The 20,691-nt window shown below is 45.9% G+C and overlaps 2 protein-coding genes across 3 annotated transcripts in view; one reads left to right on the top strand and one right to left on the bottom strand.

The window, feature by feature from the left end:
• Nucleotides 1-18,797, top strand: BMP10 (bone morphogenetic protein 10). 2 transcript variants are annotated; one of them, XM_086767877.1, is made up of 4 exons: nt 1-336; nt 3,930-4,813; nt 12,114-12,182; nt 18,676-18,797. In XM_086767877.1, the coding sequence occupies exons 1-3, from the start codon at nt 3-5 to the stop codon at nt 12,168-12,170; spliced, it is 1,275 nt and encodes a 424-aa protein (XP_086624003.1). In that variant the 5' UTR covers nt 1-2; the 3' UTR covers nt 12,171-12,182; nt 18,676-18,797. The 2 variants fall into 2 exon arrangements, with proteins under 2 accessions (XP_086624003.1, XP_010126940.1); XM_010128638.2 differs by lacking the exons at nt 12,114-12,182; nt 18,676-18,797 and having other exon boundaries at nt 3,930-6,436.
• Nucleotides 16,400-20,691, bottom strand: part of ARHGAP25 (Rho GTPase activating protein 25) — a 16,880-nt gene continuing 12,588 nt past the window's right edge. Inside the window, exon 10 of the mRNA XM_086767876.1 lies at nt 16,400-20,358. Within this exon, the coding sequence (XP_086624002.1) occupies nt 20,148-20,358 (211 nt within the window). The 3' untranslated portion in view covers nt 16,400-20,147. The remainder of the gene's footprint in view (nt 20,359-20,691) is intronic.

A 20,691-nucleotide genomic window follows, 5' to 3' on the forward strand; every position in this document is an offset into this window, starting at 1 on the left:
TCATGGATTCTGTAGTCCTTCAGCTGTGGGCTGTCCTCTGTCTCTTGGTTCACCTTGCCACTTGCAGTCCCATCCTGAGCTTGGAGCACTCTTCCTTGGAGGAAGATGTGCCTCTTTTCGACGAGATTCTCTCCGAGCAGGATGGTGTTGATTTTAACACGCTGCTTCAGAATATGAAAAACGAGTTTTTGAAGACGCTGAACCTCTCCGATATTCCCCTGCATGAATCGGCCAAGGTGGATCCGCCAGAGTACATGCTAGAGCTGTACAACAGGTTTGCCACTGATAGGACATCTATGCCATCCGCAAATATTATTAGGAGCTTCAAAAATGAAGGTAAGATATGTGCACCTCTAGGAGAAGTAAATAGAAATGAGCACCCTTGTAGTCAGTGTGATACGTATTTACCTGGCAGGGAGCGTGAACTGCGCTAGGGGAAAAAGGCCTTCCAGTGAGGATGGCGTTGGAAATGGGCAACTAACACTGCTTGTAGCAGTGTTAGCCAGATCCCACTTTTTGTGAGATAAATCCCTTGTCCTTTGCTTTTGAGACTGTATGGCTTTGGAGAAGATATTTCTTTAATGTTTGGACAGCACCAAGTGTAATTTGCGTGCATCATTTTAATTATCCCCACAATGACGTGCATCATTTGTAAGCACTGGATTGATTTTTCAAATGGATACCTTAAGTTAATATTTGAAATTAAAGCACGAAATGTTTTTACACACTGTTCAAACATGCAATATTTTCTTATTACGAGCTTAACCAAATCTGACTTTCTGCTAATATGCTCTCACTATTGATCCTCATGGGATTTGTAACATTTTCTTCCTTTGGCATTTGAGCATAGTCCAGTAAATACATAGAAATACGTGAAGTAGACTTTTAGATTCTACTTTGGAGGACTAGAATATTTTCTATTTGGGAGAAAAAAAAAAAGCTAAAGCAGCCTAATTGTGACTGTCGGTTGTTTGCCTGTATGTTTCTACTTCAGTGCTTCCTCTCAGTTCAGCAAGGACAAGATAATTTTTCAGTGCTACACGTCAGTAGTTTGTCAATACCTGTTTGTAGCAATATAGGTATTATATTAAGAATGTTTTCCAACTAATCATTTCCAAATACCAGTTACTCTACTTGGCAAATACAACTGCTTTGACTAGTTTTAACTACTCAGGGTTACCTGCAACTATTCAAACTGCCATGGGGCTTCTCTCATCCTTCGTTAGTCTAATTAATGAAGTATAGAAGTAATTTTTGCCTTTTTCTAATTGCAATTTCGAAGTGATGAACTAGAAGGAGAGGCTACGTGCAAGTTGTTTCAGTTTTGCAACGCAATGAGATGCAGGGGGAGAATCCAACAGCTCTGTTTCCTCCGTCCCTCTGCCAGGCCTGGGCACTCTTTACCAAGAATGTGTTTCTGGTTTGAAGAGACACTACATTGTGGTTTAAATCTTTTTTGCCTATTCTTTTCTCCAGTGTGGAGAAATTTATTTAAGGGCTGCTGCAAACCAGTTACACCCACTGGTGAGCAGTCACTCATCTGAACAGCCGTGCCAGTCACTGCTCATCAGCATAAATGAAGACATATGCAGGCATGTTGTTCTTTTCTCATTTTGCACTATTCAGAAAAAATAAATGGGATAAAAATTGCCAAGTATAGTGTGCTAAAGAATCAAATACAGCGTGGTTTAGTGATGTAAATTTGAAGTCATTCCACTGGCAAAATCGAAATTCTTCTGGTCTGGAGCATTGCAAATGGTACAGACTGACCTTTTGCCAGTAATACAGGTAGCGATTCGCAGTTCTGTGCCTCTGTAACCATGATGCTCACTGCAGCATTTCTGCACCAGCTGAGGTAAACTAGGCTTAACCTCCTGTCATTTCAGTATTTCTCTCACCTCTTCCAACCCAAAACAGCACGATGCGAAGTGAGACTGCTGATGCTCAGACAGTTTCATAAATGCATGCAGTTAGAGGGACTATGCAATGTGGCTTGAAAGACTGTATAAGTAAGAACCACGCATTTCATGCTAAAGAGCTCTTTTGATAGAGAAATTAATTGCTTGATCAGGACAGCAGAGACAGATCATACCATGGAATTTTTTTTGTTCACCTGCCTACTGAAAATTGGCAGTAACGATAGTTTCATTATTGTCCGTTAAATCCTTTACTACATTTGTTATAAGAACATTACAGAACTATAACATGCTTTCTGGCTGGAATTAGTTGGTTTTTTTTTAACCCAAGGACCATAACATCTCCACTGTAAATGGGACTGTAATCAGCTCTTAAACTTTGAATAAAGGTCTTAAGGGAAATTTTTCTTTGCCTATGGACCCCAGATCTCCCTTCCTGACCCTGCTAGGGGTGTACTGGCAACAGTAGGAGATATTTCACCCTACGGACTTCCTAGCTAAAGAGCTAGAAATAAAGACTTAGAAATAAACACTTCTTATGCCCTGCTAGCGCTCACCCAGCTTCTAACATATGGTGTGGACTTCCCCTGCCTCCTGGTGAATTCCTTGTGCTCATCTTCTGTATGGTCAGGTGGCATTTCTCCACCCTGTCATCGTATGGAATCACAGCAGACTTGCTTTAGCATATCAAGGCTAGGAAATCCAAAAGATTGCTCCCAGTGTGGAGATTACAGCTAAGCCTGAATAGCATTGTCTTTCAGCTCACGGCCTGCTCCTACCCTGATGCTGTGCAGAGCACATTCAGCACCCACCTTTATCAGTGGACAGGTAGGAAAATGCAAGCAGAATCACCCCTCATATTTTAACTTATGAACAGATGAAAGTGCAAAACGGGAAAAAAAAAAAAAAAGAAAGTGGCAGGTGCCTCAAAACATCAAAATTGAAATTAAGCAGAACAAGTCACATGCTTAAGTTAGCTGCTTGCTTAAGTGTTGTGCTGATGGAGCATGGCCAGGACTTGCAGCTTTATCAGTGCCATTTTTCTACAAACTTATCAAAACTGGAGAAGTCAGAGATGAACATAGTAAGGGGCTGCAAGTAGTTTGCCTTTGCAGAAATGTTATGTGTAGTCCCTATGTCCTGATCTGTCTTCTGAGTTACAAGTAGACAGCACAGTAATTCATCAACAACACAACCATTAGCTGATATTCCTGCATTGTCTGAGGAAATGCATATTGCCTGTGCATAAACAATGCCGATAGGACAGGCAGCCCGACTGACAAGCAGATATTATGTACTGTTTACGTGTTTTATTAACTAACGCTGCCAAAAGCACAGCTGCTTGCTCGCTTGGAGCCCGTTGAGTCTGTGGCAGGATTTCCATTGACTGGTGGTTCTCACTGGATGTTCACCGCCTGCTCTTCCTAACCAGGAGCCTTTGCATGTTCCAAAGCAACTTTTCCTGCCTCAGTGCTTGGCCCTTTCAGTTTCTGGGGGATGTTTCAGCAGAAGGGAATACGTGCAAGCACAGAAATGCTAAGCAGACGCAGATACAGCCTGCTGTTCCTGCACATGCAGCTTATATGTCACCCATCTCATCTTCACTCCAGTGCCATATCCTTCTTCGCCTCTTCTGCTACACTGTTCCCTCATTTCTTAAATAGTTGCTGTGCAGCAACCTAGAATTGGTTTGTATTTCAATATTAGGCAACGCATTTTAAATGTGTAATCCTTCCAGGTGACAAGGAAGTCCCTGGAAGGCATGAGGATAGAAGGAGAATCTATAAATGCACATTTATGGTCTTTATCAAGTCTGGGATCTTGCTGTCCTTAGGCATCTGAAATAGAGTCGGCCTTTTTTACAAGTATGGTTTTGGGAAATTATGAAAAAAAACACTCTTCTGGACTTGTTCAGCTGAAACCAAGCGATGCAAAGCATGTCAGATGAACTTTGGTGCATGTGTTGCTGGATGTATTGACCCTTCTAAAATATCTGATCTTTGTCATTTCCAGACTTGGCTTCCCACCCTATTGGTGTTACAGGAATTCGGAAATACCCTCTTCTATTCAATGTTTCCATCCCTCACCATGAAGAAATCATCATGGCAGAGCTGAGGCTCTACACCTTGGTGGAGCGGGACCAAATGCTCTACGAGGGGCTTGACCGGAAAGTCACCATTTTTGAAGTGCTGGAAAATGACCATGTGGGGGTAGGAGAAGAGAGGAAGACGGTGGCACTGGCATCCAGGCAGATCTATGGCACAAGCAGCGAGTGGGAGAGCTTCGAGATCACTGAAGCCATCAGGCGTTGGCGAAGGGCAGGGCTGACCACACATCGGCTGGAAGTTCATATAGAGAGCAAAGAAGGGGAGGAACAGAATGGAGAGGGGAAACTCGATATCGATATCAACTCTGAGGCTAAGCATGTGCCCCTGTTGATTGTGTTCTCTGATGACCAAAGCAACGACAAAAAAGAGGAGAAGCAAGAGCTGAACGAAATGATAGACCATGAGCAGCTCCTGGACTTGGAGAACCTGGAGGTTGGGAATTTCCACGGCCAGCCTGGTGAAGAGGCGCTGCTCCAGATGCGCTCCAACATAATTTATGACTCTACTGCCCGAATCCGAAGGAACGCAAAAGGCAACTACTGCAAAAAGACTCCACTCTACATAGATTTCAAGGAGATTGGCTGGGATTCCTGGATCATTGCCCCGGCAGGATATGAAGCTTACGAGTGCCACGGAGTGTGCTCCTACCCCTTAACAGAGCACGTCACACCAACGAAACATGCCATTGTCCAGACTTTGGTTCACCTGAAGAATCCCCAGAAAGCCTCCAAGGCCTGCTGCGTGCCCACCAAACTCGATCCCATCTCTATTCTCTACTTAGATGCAGAGGTGGTCACCTACAAGTTCAAATACGAAGGCATGGTGGTATCAGAGTGTGGCTGCAGATAGTAGCAGGGAACGCGTGCACAGGGGAGCTCACAGGGGAAGTATTTAATGATTCAGTCTGTAAATTTGTACATTTCAGATTTCCTATTTAATAAGGTTATTTAACGAGGCATGTACAGATAATTGTATGTTTCCTGTCACGGGGAATGGGCAAGTCATACCGTAGGGAATGTATATTTTGTTCCATTGCTTGCTTCTTGCTGTTCTTCGCTGTCCCAATTATGACCAAGTGTCTCTTCCTATCAGGGCGTAGAGCAGATCACTGGATTGTCTGGGAGGACTCTTTGTGCCAAAGGGGCACATTCAAATTCACAGCAATAAAGGCATATTTTTGTACTTTTTAAATGTTGATTGGCATCTATAGGGATTTCCAGAGCTATTAAAGAGAGGTGAACTAGGGCAATACACACCTAGATTGTTTAGTTTTGTGTAAAATCTTTATAAAGATCTTTGCATGCTCAAATATTATTTTTTACATTTCTCTCTGTAGATCTTAAGTCCCGATAATTCTCAAGCTCCTAAATCACTAGGACACAACAAGGTGTCAGACTTCTTTCCTTTTTTCTTAATCCTTTCTTCACTCTTTCCCTGTCAGAGTTAAAGGCACCCGGCAGGGATGATTTGGCATCTGGAGCAGAAGGGAACCCTTCCTTCCCTTTCCCATCTTTCTTAGTGAAGCAACGCACCCAGGAGCAATGCCAGGCTCGTGCAGCACTCTGACGCGCGACGGCAAGAAATTCCCCCTGTGCGTATTTCTTACAAAAGCACCCTGTGTAAAGCAGCGCTGGCTTTGTTGCAGTAGCCATGTGTTGTCTCTCAAGGGCCAGAGCGTTAGTTGGCAGAAGTAAGTGCAGTAAGTTTCCTGAATCCTTGAAATTGTACCAGTTTATACCAGCTAAGAAACTAGTTCCAGTAATTACATACAATACAGCTTCCTAATCCAATCCCAGTGGCCAAATGGTATCGTGTTTAGTCTGCATAGAGCTAGACAGAAAAGGAAACCCCTTCGTGCCGGCTAGATAGAGAAGATCTTTCCTTTATGTATGTGCTGAAGTTTTCGATTCATAAAGACGTTGCCCCCCCGACTTAAACTATATATGATGGAGTCACATGCCATGTTTCCGCCACTCTTCTGCAACAAATCGTGATGATAAGAAGGTGTCGGAGCTGAGAAACAATAGAGCCGTCACTTTATTTATACTAAGCTGCAAATTTGTCAGATTCTTGGGAAAGTGTAAGTGACGTTGACTCTTTTAGCCTGTAGCAGAGCCTACTGTACTGTCCCTGCATCTGCTTTACACTTTTAAGGGAAAGTTATCTTCCCTGGGAGCGACAAGGGTCTTTGAAAGAATCACTCTAACACTTCATGGGAACGAACACAAAAGACTTTATCATGCACCAACTAAAACCAGTTTCACCTGTTTTCACACATACTCTTCTGTGCTTCCCATAATTTATTGACCTATTTATTGACTGCCTGCCTTTGTAATATAATGTAGAATACAGAATGTTTTATTTTTGTGCTTGTGTGTAATGCCGCTTGGATAAAACCTTGTACTGACCCTATTTTACATGGAATCTCTCTGTTGAGTTGTGCTGCACAGAGATTGGGGTTGCTGATTTTTTTTTCTCCCTTAGATATCTGTAAATACCGTATACCACAGTTCTCTTCCTTGCTTACAGAACTGTTCCCTCACTGCAGAAATTTAAATAGCATTCTGGAGCACGTATGGTCTTGTCCGATGTTTAACTACCCTTGCAGGGGTATCATTGCTTTAAGTGCTCAGCCGTGTAGAGCTCGGCAGCCTCCACTCGTGCTGCGTGTTTCCAGATAGCGGCCTGTGCCGTGGGGCTACGCTGCTGTACGCCTGCTCCAGCTCTCACCCTGCGAGTGGCTGACACCGCTCGGGACCTTTCCCCCGAGCTACGCTGCAATCTTAGCCTGTGGTTAATGGCACGTTAAAAGAATTCGTAAGAGGTGTGATATTTTGCTCTGCTGACATGAACTGCAGCAGCCAACGGTTGAAGTGTGACCACACAGATCCTTTCAAAACTATCCACAATTCTTATGAAGCCATTTGCCAAGACAAACCATTCACCTTGTTAGGAGTGATAATCCAGCATTAGGGAGATAATTCGACATTTGCTTTTATCATCTCTTTTCTGCGACTGTTCCCGTGGCAGGGACCTGACTAGCGCGCTTTTGGCACCGCTGCCCTTTACTGAACAGTACCAACGTTTCTGAATGGCATGTAGGAGGACCTGTGCCTTCAAAATAATAAGTAACCCACTGCAATCACCCGTAATCACTACAGATTTTCAAGTGACCACGTAGCAAAGCAGAGTGGCTGTCTTTGCACTCTCTTATTGGCAGAGATTTGCCGTAATAGAGCAGATAGTATACAGTGTATTACAGTACAGTGCAAACGGGGGTAGGCATGTAATCTTATCAGTAACCCTGCATGTGTGAATTTTTACAAGATCAGTAAAAATATCAATGATAGCTTTTTAGAATTAGGGGCCAGCAAGTTTTTTTTTTATATTAGTAACTTTTCTTTATAAAGAAACAAGGACTGTACTGCTGATTGAAGAGGATTTCCACCAGGGTTTGTGGTGAAAAACTGTAAAGCGTGAGATGTATCCTGTTGTGCTGTTTGGAGAGAAAACTGAGCATCTCTGGAATCCTTCAGCTGCACCTACGCTGTTCATAACCTGAGATGAGAACTATTGGCAATGGCATATCGTTTATTAAGGTGTGTCTGTTAGGATTGCACGCCTGCTTCAGGAGCAACACCTTACCTTTCTTTTGCCTTACCTCTGAATATAATCATCCAAAGACATTTCCTGGATGTTTACGCAGTTAGATGGCAGAGATCAGGCAAATAGCACCCATGGGAGCTGTTGTTTTATAAAGAACTTTCCCTAAGTAGCAAATTAAGGTTGTTTCTGCAAACCCTGAAGTGCTTGGCTTTAAATGCACCTATCCATATAGATAAAACGCTCACAAGTGCGTGACAAGAGCCAGTGCTGCCAAGCACTTACAGTGCTGGTAATGTCAGCAACAGGACCCTGAAAAAATATTCCACTGCATGTTTTCCTTTTTCTTTGTTTCTTTACTCCTTCCTTCCTTCCGTCCAGCCACACTAGTACTGTGACTTCTTCTGTTTCTAAAAGAATTTATTTTTCACATTAAATAGTAGTGTGCGTTGATTCTCCTTTCATTTCTGATCTATTTTATATCAACATGCTAGCAGATGCTTGACTTAAATCTTGAAAGTGCCACCAAGTTTAGAAAAGTTTGGGAAAATACGGCTTCAGTATGGAAGTGTCTGTCTTTCTAGCCATCCCTCCATCCACCTCCGAATTACTGCATGCAACTAAAGGAGGCAGCAACCCTGGCTCACTGAAATCATCAGTATGAGTTGGATGTTTGCTTTCATCTGTTTATAATGGAATATGTGTAAGAAAGCATAGGCAGATGCAAAGCCCCTTTTTTGCTGGACGCTGTATAAAGTGCCAGTCGGTGTTTGCAGTCTAAACAGACAGGGCAGGCAAAGGGGTGGGAGCAGAGAGAAATGGTATAAAGAGGGGAAGAGCCCGGATAGCATATCAGCGAGGGAGTTGAGGGAAGAGCTTTAGTCTTGGATTGCTGCTCTTAACTCAACACATGTGATGCCTCCAGAAGAGCATGAACTTCAAGACATCTTACTCATTTCTTGGCCTTTAACAGAGTCAGGACAGCTGTGTCTTCTGTGCAAGCACTCAGCACCAATGCCAGATTTCACAAAGCGCTTGGAAGTCTGAGGTTCCCTTAACTGATCCATACCTCTTAGCTCTCTGCATGGGGACTAAAATTCCTCAAACAGATTTCTCCCCAAAGCTTTCTTGCATTATGCCTTTCTGGGTGTGATCCCTGGAGTCCAGGCTTACTCCGCAGTGCCCTGCGTAGCTGATTGAAGATACAGATTCCTGGCTTTTTGAGCATTGGCTTTTCCTGCCACCACTGCCCCAGCCCTGCCAGCCCCCTTGCTCCGGGCAGACTGGCTATTTGTGGTGGCCTGTGGAGCCTGGGCGGGAGGGACGCCCACGCTGCTCTGGCAGGAAAGCAGGGCATCCCCTCTCTCCTGGTGCTGGCTGGTGCTGCTCCCATTTGAAGGTGCCCAAATGTCAGTCTGTGGGGGAAAAAAAAAATTCCTACTGTGGACACATACCTCTTTCCAAAGCCAGCGGGCCTTGCCAGGTGAGCAGCAACTCTGGAGCTAAAGGTATGAAGCTCAGCCTCCCCAAATCTGAGATCCCGTAGGAAAAATCATCTCCAAAACAACCCATCATCCAAAGCAGCTGCCAAAACCCATGCCCATCTTCTCCCAAGCTCCAGCTATTGCACTGCCCGTCTTACACTGCTCAGAGAGCAAAGCAAACCAGAACCTCCAGCAGCCTGGAAATATCAAAGGGTCCTGCAGTTTTAACAGCCATGGGCACTTTGGTGCCTGGCACAATGGGAGGGGTTCAGTTAAGTATTTTCTGTGAAATGCACTGAGCCAAACCCCAGCAAAATCTATCATTTTTTTAAGGAAAAAAAAAAAAAAGAGAGGAAGATTCCTGGCACTTGAACATCTGCTTCAAGCATTTGAAAAACTACAGCCCAGTGTTAATTTAAACTTCCTTATAACCGAGTTCGACATTTGGAGTGCAAACACTGTTAATAGGATGGGAACCAGGGTGGTGGTGGTTTGCTTACTATATTGGGAAACAAAGCCAGGACAAAACTAGCCTGAGATAGAGGTTTTGTTTATACTGCTCACCCATCTGTCTTCATTAATGTGCTATTTACAGGAAAAGTTTAAAAATTAGCTTCTGCTCCTTCTTCAATTGCAACAGCAACAAAGAAAGGCTGCGTGGTTCATTTGCCCTCGACTAAAAATGGAAATTCTTATCAGCACCCCTTGGAAGAAGAGGTTTATTATATGGAGTGTATTATTGTGGAATATTAGTGCATTTTGGCCAGAGCCGTGTATTTCTAGCACAGGCAATGTCGGGAGTGAAGAGCTGTCAGGGAGGTGCCTCTGGCGCAGAGAGCAGAAACCAGCTGCAAAACATAGCCCACATTTTACCCTGAACTCGTGTTTCAAAGTCTAAGGGAGAAATAGTGGGGTTTTTCTCCTGCATTGACCCACACAGGGTAACAGGGTGCGATTTCCCTGGCACAGGAATCACCCAGGCTGTCTCCAGATAAGGAGAGGCAGTGGGGGCAATACCCCTTGCTCTTCACTTGCGAGCAAAGAGACAACACATACGCACTTGAATTTCTAGTGTTTAGATGCCTAAACGAGAACAGATGAAGCCACCCCAAATGTGCGTACCCTGAATATCCTCCAGACAAAATGAGGCAGGTTTGGGACAACCTGTTATTAAGCCAATTTTAGCTGACAGGTCTGGTCACGCGTTTAGTTGGCACAGTTGTAAACCCAAAAAGGACCTGAGATTATGGGCTAGCACCCCTGGTCATTTCCCAGTGAAAACAGACTGTCAAAGCTACTGCTGTAAAAATGAACTTTTTAAAAATCATCTTCTCAGTGAGAAGGAAAAGCGAAGTTTTGCACTACAAGCCCACTGAAATAGAGACACCCATTAAAAAATCAAAACCAGGCTCTCTTTCTATAAATCATAAAGCCAGGAATTTCCAAAGGGCAGGCAGGTTTATCAGAGTCATCATCTCTTTGCACATCCCACTACAGGGGCAGGCTTTCAAATGACCTCGGAACCCTGCACGCATTTTGGGAACAAATCTGGCTGCTAGGCATCTTGTCTCGCTCTCCCTCACCCCTTTGTCCCTGCCTTGCTCTCCTTCATCCCTCTATCAAGCCGTTCCCTGCAGAGTGGGACTGGAGGCACGTAGCGTGTCTGCCCCTCTCACCGAGGAGCGGCTTGCTGGGGAAATGCAAGACTGCTGAAAGCAGCAGAAGGAACAGCCGCTAGAATTATTACTTCTTTTCCCAGATAGAAGCTGAGGGAATAGTCCACCTTTTGCTCCCCTTGTCAAGAAGATGAATGGTGGAAGGGGACCCAGCTTTCCCTGCTGAGGTCTTGGTATCATCCTCTGCAGCAACTGAGCACGTTTGCTTTCAGATGCATGCCAGTAAATGCCAATTCACTGCCTCTCAAGGAGTCACTTCAGACGTCAGTAAGAGCAGAATTTGAGTGAGCAATTAGCTGTGAAATTTTCGGCTTCTAAGCCCATCTCACCACACAGCATCGCTGGCAAAACTCACGAGGATACACCTGCGTTATTCCAGCAAACTGAGGTACTTTCTAGAGCAGATAATGCCAGAAAATGTAGAAGAGTGTCGCTAACGTATACGCTGCAGTAAATCCATCTCAGGGCAAATGAGCTTACACTGGAAACAGGAAGTTTGCTTACTTGTTTTACGCTGTTGGATACGTGCCCAGTGTGATTCTGTTCACAACACAAATTGATCAGCCCCTGCTCAACATTTCCAGGGCTAGCGGGACCTTTGATAGCATTTTTAAAGTAAACAAAGGAAATACAAGGGATAAAAGCAATCGACGTGGCTGCAATAAAGGAAATGATATGAAAAGAATGGATTTCCGTGACATAGAGCAATGCTTCCTGAAAAAGGGTGGATTTTTTTCCTACCTCCAAATACTATATTTTCTGGGACAGCCCACGATATGACCAAAAAAGACAACATGCTGTGTTTTGTTTTAAATGGGCAGCTGTGGTACCATCAGTTCGATATTAGCATAACGATATTTCGCAGAAGCTGCTGCCTGTCATATCTGCAGCGGCTTTGGGATGAGGGGATGCTCATTGCAGCGCTAGAGCTCCCCAAACAACGTCCTTCAGCTCCGTGCGGCTGAGGCTATCCAGAACGCGAGCTGCGGAGGTGTTGAAAAGATATGTGTCGCGTTAAGTGAGAAGGTTTAAATACAGGGTGGTCTCTGAAATCAAGCACAGTAGCTAACTAGCAACAGTGGCTAAACAACAGTCCAACCTTCCATAGCTCTCAGGTTTATGTTGGCTTTGCTGTAGCAACTCCTTATCTCTCCAGAGATTAGAGCATTTTAGATCAGTTGTCGTGAGATTTGGTGGAATCCATTTCCTGAGCTGTCACCGCGGGCTAATCGGGCAAAGTCGAAATGCAAGATTTGGAAGAGTGGGAAAGCAAAACTCGTTATCCTACAATACTGAACATGCTTTATTTGCTTTTATCATTACCAGATTTTAGAGGCCCGGCTCAAGATACCGATACAGAGAAGCCTACAGCCTGAAACATAAGCCAGCTGAACTGTAAGCAGAGCAAATATCTTACTGTAGAAAAAATGAGCCCATTTACCATTTCTACAGGTACTGGTCGCTGGCATAACCCTTCAGCAGTTACCGCTGACTGTGCTTGCTCTTCACCAGATCTGCACTATGAAATCCCAACCTGAATTCCCCCACGGGTTAAAATGAGTGGGGACCCAGGGGAAACTGAGACCCCGCAGTCAGGAGACTAACGAGCCCATCCAACTGCTGAAACAGTTCAGGTGATTTGATTTTGGCTTACCTTAGTTGGTTGCTGCTGAGATAGACACAAAATCACATGACATCATGCAAATACAGCCTGCTGTTCAAAGTTTCACTTACAGCTTTGTACCAGTTTTGGAGTCATTCCTGCAGGGAAAGCAGGAGTAAACTCGACCACAGTCTCTTTCCTTGCTGAACTCCCTCTTTTTCCCTAGGGATTTGTCTAGCGCACATTGTTTCTCACTCTTTTGCACTCCTCTGCCAATTGACAACTTACACCAGCTGCAAATTTGGCCCAATAATATTGATTGCACGTCCTGTGCTTCCTCTGTCCACCCTAATTAGCACATTAGAGATAAGCAATGTGCCCTGAGCGGGGAGCTAATAGCAGAGGGAGCAGGCCATGCTTCGCGGGGCATGCGTCCTTCCTGACAGGGGCTGCCACATGCGTTCCTGCGTGACACTGTTCAGGGCACTGCATGCAACACTAATGAGCTCCAGGCCAGGCCGGCGATTCAGACAAGGGCCTCAGCGAGCTCCCCAGAGCTGCATTAACCTCTGCGCTTGCTGCAGGAGAAAGGAGTCACTTTCAAGATAGAGCTGTTGGCTAAGCCGGACACTGCTGCACGCTGCGGTCAGCACACACACGGCAATGCAGCAGCTTTGAAGGGACTGGGTAGCCACTGGGAAACAACGGTACCTCTGTGAACAAATGAATTGCCCCTCTATATCCACTCTCAGCTGTTCTATCAATAACCATCCTGCTTTTCCATCATTCTCTCATTCTTGCGTGATTCTTCTCAGGGAAGAAACCAGGGTCTTCAGCATTGACAACAATGCTGTCAACACTTCTGGCCTAAGACCTCTCACCCAAAGTTAATAAAAGGAAGGATTATCTGGCAAGCCGAGAGATCTAGTTATTATTGCAAATATTTATAGCGTAGATTGGGATTCAGGACTCCCAAGTCGTTGTCTGGTTCTGCTTCATATGTACTTTGCAAACGTTTTCAAAGGCTTCATTGCTTTTGTGTTGATTTTTTGGAGAGCAAAAATCAGTGGCCTCGATGGCTTGACTTTTATCGGGACAGAAGCCCTAATTAGTTGGCTTGAATGGTGAGTGCGGAGCCCTCTGCTGCAAACTCCTTTGCCCTGACTGGCCAAGGCACTGCAAGGCGTGCACTGGTGCAGGCTCACCGTCATCGGCAGTGGGCTCCTTGCTTGCTGGTACTGAGGCTGAAAGCGGATGGGGAGCTAAGACACGGGGCAGGTAAAGCAAAAAGCAATCTTACTGAGCCCTGCACCGGTGTCCTAAAAAAGCCACTATAGGTGCAAACCACGTGAAAGCTCCATCTCCATGTTGTGATGGGGTACCAGGGTGCTTCGCCCCAGCTGATGTTCCTGCATGTCATTTCTTAATAGCCTTAAAAAATGGAAGACTCTCCTTCAATTTTATTTTTAAAAGCCATCTTGCCTGCCATTATCAGTGAGGCTTCATATTTGAGTGAGCAGAAGCAGGTCAGAGTGGATGACAGCAATTTAATCTGCTGTTGCTTTTCTATAACTTCTTGTGCTATCCTTGAGCCTAAGCCAATGCCCTTCACTGCCAGCTGGGGGAAAGATCCAGTCTTGTGGCGCTAACGAGTTTCTAAACCTGTATCCCAGGTCTTCTGCAAACTGTGAATGTGATTTATCACAATTTCAGACTTGTTTACACTGGATAGGAGGAAGGTAGCAAGGGAGCAAGATGTTCCCACTTCCCCAGTGGAAACATCCCTTCCCAGGGTGCAAAAGCACTCCAGTTCCCAGTGGATATTTGACCTTTCACTCCTCGGTGCTGCCTGTAGCTGTTGTGTTGGGAACAACTGTCCTTTGGATTCTTGGCTGGCTTTCTGGCTCCTTTTGGACTGGCATTTCCATAGAGTTCAGCACTTAAAATGAGCACTGGATTCTTAGCGGCATCAGAAAGGTGGACGCGTGCAAAGGGAACACTTGGCAGCATTAGAAAATCCATCCCCTGAACTCCAAGAAGGGACATGGAGGGTAAAGGTGTCACTGAAAAGACTCAAACCCTGCACTGGCCTTAGAGATCAACTGTGGACCCCATCCAGAGCACGCAGAGCGCAAGGGGAGCCTCTCCAGCTGGATGGCAGCCTGCGCTGGCCCTTATCGGGGAGCCGAGGAAGGAAACGAGGCTACGCTGCCGGGGAAAGGAAAAACTTACCTCTCACATGCTCAGAAAGCAGATGGCAAGCTGATGCTTACCCTCCTTTCTTTAATAAGAGGTCAAAGCCTGGCCTCTGCCTCGCTGGCTGGTTTTAAAATGCTCTTGTTTGGAAATAGCTCCCTGGATGCAGCACGCAGCATCTCGGCCAGCTGATGAGATTAAAGGAACGTTCCCCTGTTCCCAGTTCCTGTTATCGGCACACTGTGTTAAGAGGGCCGAAATGTCACATCGTGTTTTTACGGGTGATAACGCAAATTTTCACAAGCCACACCGGCGGCCGCTGACGGCGCTGGGAGCGTCATTCCCCTCTGCCACACTGGGCTCACTGGGGCTGGCTGGGCACGGGGGTGCAGGAGGATCTTTCGGACAGGGTTATGCGTGAAAAGTGAATGACTTTTTGGGACGCTTCCTTACATGGTGGGCTCAAGGGGTAAACAGGATGTTTCCTCCTCGCTGATCTCTCTGCTTGTTGGATTTTCCAGCTTGGTAAATTCTCTGACGTTTGCTGAAGGCTGAGCACACCCTGGAGTCTCTCAGTGGCAGCAGCACCGCTAAGGTCTCTGCTCTCCCCACAGCTTTACAGTTAGGAAAATTGCCCCCAAATTCATCTCACTCACCTGGTTGCTGTACTGGGCTGAAGTTATAAGCCTCATTTCTTAAGAAACCAAGTTCCAAATTAACTGCCGAGCACTTCTGTTTATGGGAATTACCTGCTGAGAAAACTCTTGTAAAGGAGAACAGCTGGAAGGGTAAACTGTTCTGGGTGGGCACCGTGCATGGGGTGAGCTGTTGGCAAGGTGAGTTATCCGAGGAAGAAGCTGTCCCAGCTGGAGCCTCACTGCAGCAGTCATCATGCAAGCGCTCAGGGCATTCACCTGCTTGAGCCACTCACAAGTCCTAAACTTGCAGGTTTTTGGGCTAGATTAGATGAGCATTTTCTCCAAAGGAGTGCTCATTCAGACAGCTCCTGACCCTGCTCTCCTCTCTGCCTCCTCCTGTGCCCGTGCTGGCCCTCGCTTTACCAGGATGCTCCTTTTCTGCCAGGTTATTTTTCCTCCAGGCCAGTTTGACGGTCTGGTTTCGTAGGCTCCCTGTGCGGCAGCAAGGTGGCAGGAAAACACAGAGAAAGCGGGGCAGCAGGACTGCTTCCAGGGAGGGTTTGCCTGGAAGTCTGGGGATTTTTTTCCTCCCCACCTTGGTGAACAGTTATGCATACATGAAGTCTCAATTTGGCGGTCTTTTCTTCTTAAAAGCAGCCTGTTTTGGGGTGTCTTTCAGCTCCCATGTGAAGGAAGGACGGACTGCATTTCTCTGTCAATCCTGGGGAGAACAACATGTTCTCACTGCTTTTCCTCCGCCTGTGCAAGCCATCCTAAATAACGGCCGGACACTTTTCCCGCACGTCCACCTCGCCTCCCACAACAACTTGCTATTTTATGCAGTAGCCAAGCTAAAAATGGAAAGTTACTATCATGCCAAAAATGCGACTTTGATAAAATATGAGGGGATAAGTCAGGATAAGCGTGACTGGCTTGGGATGCAGAGGGAATAATGTGGGAAGGATAAATTTACTTTCTTGCCTTGCATGCCTACCAAGCGCCTGGATACCATGAAGTGAATGCCTAAATGAAGGCAGTAAATAATGAAGAAGAGCAAACCAGATTTTTTTGCTCTAATGCAAAGAATGCCAGACAGTGAGGGCAGGACTAGAGTTCTATGCTAAAAGATCTCATATTTTCACCCTATAATGCACGGTTTAACAGTTTTAGATGCATTCAGGTCCGTGGTTTTTATTGCTCTCGTTACACATCACATTAAAAAGGAGAGGCAAATCCTCAGTATGGTTTGTGGGTTATCCTACACACTCTCCTATCACTGTGAAGGGGATGATGCTCTTGTGTCCTCTGGCTACGCAGAGTGAGGGTTAAGAGGGGTGGAACACTGCCTCTTTGGCAGTTTCCAAGCCTGCGGTGACCAGGACAGGGTTGAAAGGATCATTCTACAGACTTAATTCTTTATGATAGGCAGTCTGTTGTGCTTTTTTATGATAGTAGTAGTTTCACACTTTCTAGGATACCCAGAATCAATGCTTAAAGCCTGCTGAGCTGAACAGCAGCCACTGAGCAGCCCTCCGTGAGTTTATAATGCCTCTAGCAGCACAGAGGAACAGCAACCCCTGCTTCAGGAACAGGACAGGCTTTCTCTGCTCCGCCTTCCCCGAAAAGCTTCACAACTTGGCTGCAAAAAGAGATGGAGGAAGGAAATGTAGGTCATGCATCAGCCAATTTTCAGGAATCTCATGTTTTGGTGTCTCCAGAAGATTTGAAAGTGCATTAAATCCAAAGTAGGATTTGGGCACTGACAGTATTCAGGTGTGCCTCTGGGATTGGCATGGCCGAGCCGAAAGGATGCACCTGCAGGGCAGAAAAGGATGCAAAGTTTCCACAGCTCTCACACAGGCAGATCCATGCTTTGCCATCTCCAGAAAAAGCTCACTTTTGAAAAAAAGGACAACCCTTCTTATTTTACAACACCCAACAGCAATACGAGCTCCTAAGATGCCCATGTCGCTCTCTGAGGCTGCCCATAGGAATTTCCAGCCCACCTGACCTGTACTGGAAAAAAGTCTCTTTTAAATACGACCACTATAAACACTCCACATTTTAATGGTCAGAATATCTTCAAAGAAGTTACTCTGCTCTTCAGAAGCAGCCACGGTTTGATAGAGGTTGTTTTGCCTATCTGCAGCGGAAGTGGAGGAATGCGCAGTTTATACTAAAATAACGTGCACTTGTCCTAATCGCGCAGACTTCTGAGCCTCAGCCAAGCCTTTTCACGTCATTGCAGTCTACTGTGGGCTGCGTAGGAATTATTTGTCTCTTCACACTTTTGATCTTTGCAGAAAGGAGCGTGTGGCATTTCCAGCCCAGACGTTCGCAACGTTCTCCTAGAACTGATAGAGAAGTTTCTTCCTAAATGAGCCTTGTGCCCAGATCAGTAATGAGTTCCTTGTAAAGGTAAAAAATTAAACAAACATTGAAGCAGCTTTGTCAAGGTCATCTGAAACCACAGAAAAGAATCATGAATGGGAACAGTTGCTCGGAAATTATGGCAGGCAAAAAGCATCTTGCAGGCACTTTGGAAACATCTGGATTTGAGTGCTGGGAGGATGTGGGTCCCATAGGTGCATGGAGGGAACTTTGACTTGGAGCACCAGTGGAGTTAGTGGGGCTTGAAAGAGACTTCAGGAGACAAGAAATGTGTCGTCTCAGGACGCCGTAGCATGTGCGACATGCAGGTGATGGGGAAGGTGAGGTCTGGATAGCTTATCTCTGAAGGCGGCTAAGCCTGGTGGAGGCCACACTGTCCTCCTTTGGGCTCTTCTCTGTGACGCCCATCCCTCTGCAAGGCCACGGCTTGCAGAGCTCAGCACCAGCAGCTCCAGGCCTGCTGGTCCAATGCAAAGGGGCACTGTGATCCTCACCGGGATTTCTAATGACCGAGTTTCAGATTTGAAACTTTTTAATCAGATTTGATCATTGGGAGAGCAGACAACTTTGGCTGCGGGCCGTCTGGAAGGCACTGGGATTTGGCAGTAGCACCGTGCAGTAACCCCATGCAGGCCTCCAGAAAAAATTCATTCCCTGGTGTGAAGGTTTGTGGGCAGGACAGCGAGGAGCTGTGGAGTCTCTGGGGATCCGATGGAAAGGAAACCACCAGTGGTCTATGGGTCGAGTGAGCTATTTATGGGTCCGATTCTTAAATGCAGCTCAGCTTTCACAAACCTCTCCTTTACCGGTACTTTACATCCACAGCGGCGCAAAGGTGGATTCAATACCCCAAACTGAATTTCAGTTTGAGACTAAGGAATCTGGGCTCAGTTTTAGGACTAGAGAAGTCCCCCCCAGCACAACTGACAGTAGCAAGTGCTATATACCCAATATTGACTTTTATTCTCCAACAACATCAACACTTTCCTGCTCCCATCTCCCCTTTTGCACATCATTTCCTCTGTGTCCCTTTCTCTCACCAGTTCGTTTTTCTTTGCAGGCTCTGCCAAGCAGGTCTGGAGCCTGTCTTGAGCTGGACTTTCTCATCACCAAAGCCAAGTCCTCAGCAGCAGTAATCCAGTGTCATTGTGTTAACTTTACCATGCTTGGCGCAGACATCTGGTCCTAGACATCTTGCTTGAAAACTCCTGCATATCTCTGTGGTTTTCCCTTTTCTGTTCCCCTGAAGGCTCCAGGCTGGGCTGTGGCTGTGTGTTTTTGTTCCCCCTTCTTAACATAAATGAGGAGTGAAGGGTTTTCTGGCAGAGTCCCGATATTTTCTTTCCTACACCAAAGCTTCAGCAGCATCGTGGTACTGCTGGACAGGTGGCTGGCAGGCAGTGGGAAAACACGCAGACAAGTTTACAAACAGCCCCACCAGCACCGTGAGGCCTTTGGGTCCGGTTAGTCTTTATGGTGATGGCAGCAAGTGACAGGGAGAGACCCAGCATCATCGTCGGGGTGCAAACCCAGGTTTCCACTAAGGTGGCTGAGGTCATCCTGTTCTGTGCTGATGAAGTGATGAAAAACAAAAGCAGAGGCAGTAGATAAGTCCAGATCTGTTATTCTTTGAAAACTGTCCATCAGGAAAAATGCAGAAACCGCATTTTCTGTACCGGGTAAAGTTGCTGATGGACTCTCTCTGTGCAAGGAGCTCCGTGTACAGATACGTGAAAGTGCTCTCCAAAGCCCCGTCAGCAGCCGTGCTTGGATATTTATCCACACAGCTACAAGGAACAGTGATTTAAAATAACTGAACAGCCACTTAACTAAAGAGGTTTTTTATGATATTGTCATTTTATACCTGGAGCCTTGCTCTCGATGAGTCTGGCACAGCGCAGTAGGTGGTGCTGTATGAGACATCTTCTCAGTGGATCCAATAGGCCGTCTGGGCTTCTCTTGCTCTCTCAGAGCCAAAATCCACTGTATGTGTTAACGTGAACATCTCAGCTGTGGTGCTGACAGCATTTGCAGCCCACCACCCAGGCACGTTGCGTGTTACCCCAGACCTCCGGGCTTTTCTGTCTCCCCAGATCCAGGATTTATGGAGTTTTTGTTCCACTCAGAAGCACTGGGGGTGTCTCCAGCAACGAGCCAGCCTGCTGGCAGGAGGGATGCTCGCTGGTTCATTTTTGTGAAGGCATAACATTTCCCTAACCTGAACTCCTGAGAGCAAGATGCTCTGATTGAGCAGCATACTGCCAGGCAGTATTGGCCTGTTCTCCAGGTAACTTGAGCAGCTGAAAGAGGAGTTGAAAAAAACACACCAAAAAAAAAGCGAAAGAATATTTTTGAAATTTCCTGTTTCAGAGCATAAACCAGCCTCTAGCTTCCGGGCTCCTTCCTCTGAACCAGCCCGCAGTCAGTAGCAGAACACTGGACGATACAAGTCCGTGGCTCTGAACCTGCTTGGCAATTCCTATGGATTCGTGCAGCTGCATTCTATGTCTGTGCACAGCTGGGTGTCTCCTCCTAGTTGGTTTTGGCATCAGTTTTGCTTTTGGATTTAGCTAAGTTTTTTATCTCCTCCTCAAGCATCTTGTTTTTCTTCTCCACATCCTCCCGTGAGCACTCCACCTTCATCAGCTTCAGCTCCAGTTCCTCAGACTTCTTCTTCTCCCTCTCAATGTCCTGATTCAGCCTCACCACTCTGGCCCAGACTTCATAGTTTTCCTTCTCGAGGCTGCAAAGAGAAATGGAGTGTGAGAGGATTGGATCGGAAGAGTGCTGGGAAGTCACCGTTTGGTTCTTGAGGAGTCTGCCCTCTGTGTCACTAAGCAATAAAACAAGCCAGAGGTTCTGTACTGATCCCCTGACCCTCAGTGGCCACATAACACGAAACAATCAATCAATACACGTGAGAAATAATAATATGATAACAGTATGTGAAGCTACAGTAGCTCTGCTGGTTACAACTAAAGATGTAATAATGCTACTGCTGAATTCTGGATGGTATAATGGTACAACACTGGAGTAATAACAAGAATTACGACAGTGTAATTATTGCAGAAACATT

The sequence above is a fragment of the Chlamydotis macqueenii genome, chromosome 27 (genome assembly GCF_036417535.1).
Source record: "Chlamydotis macqueenii isolate bChlMac1 chromosome 27, bChlMac1.mat, whole genome shotgun sequence".
Lineage (NCBI taxonomy): Eukaryota > Metazoa > Chordata > Aves > Otidiformes > Otididae > Chlamydotis > Chlamydotis macqueenii.

Coding starts and splice junctions, on each gene's coding strand:
- BMP10 (XM_010128638.2), top strand. CDS start 3: ATGGATTCTGTAGTCCTTCAGCTGTGGGCTGTCCTCTGTCTCTTGGTT. Junction 337..3,929: donor TAGGAGCTTCAAAAATGAAG/GTAAGATATGTG, acceptor TGTCATTTCCAG/ACTTGGCTTCCCACCCTATT.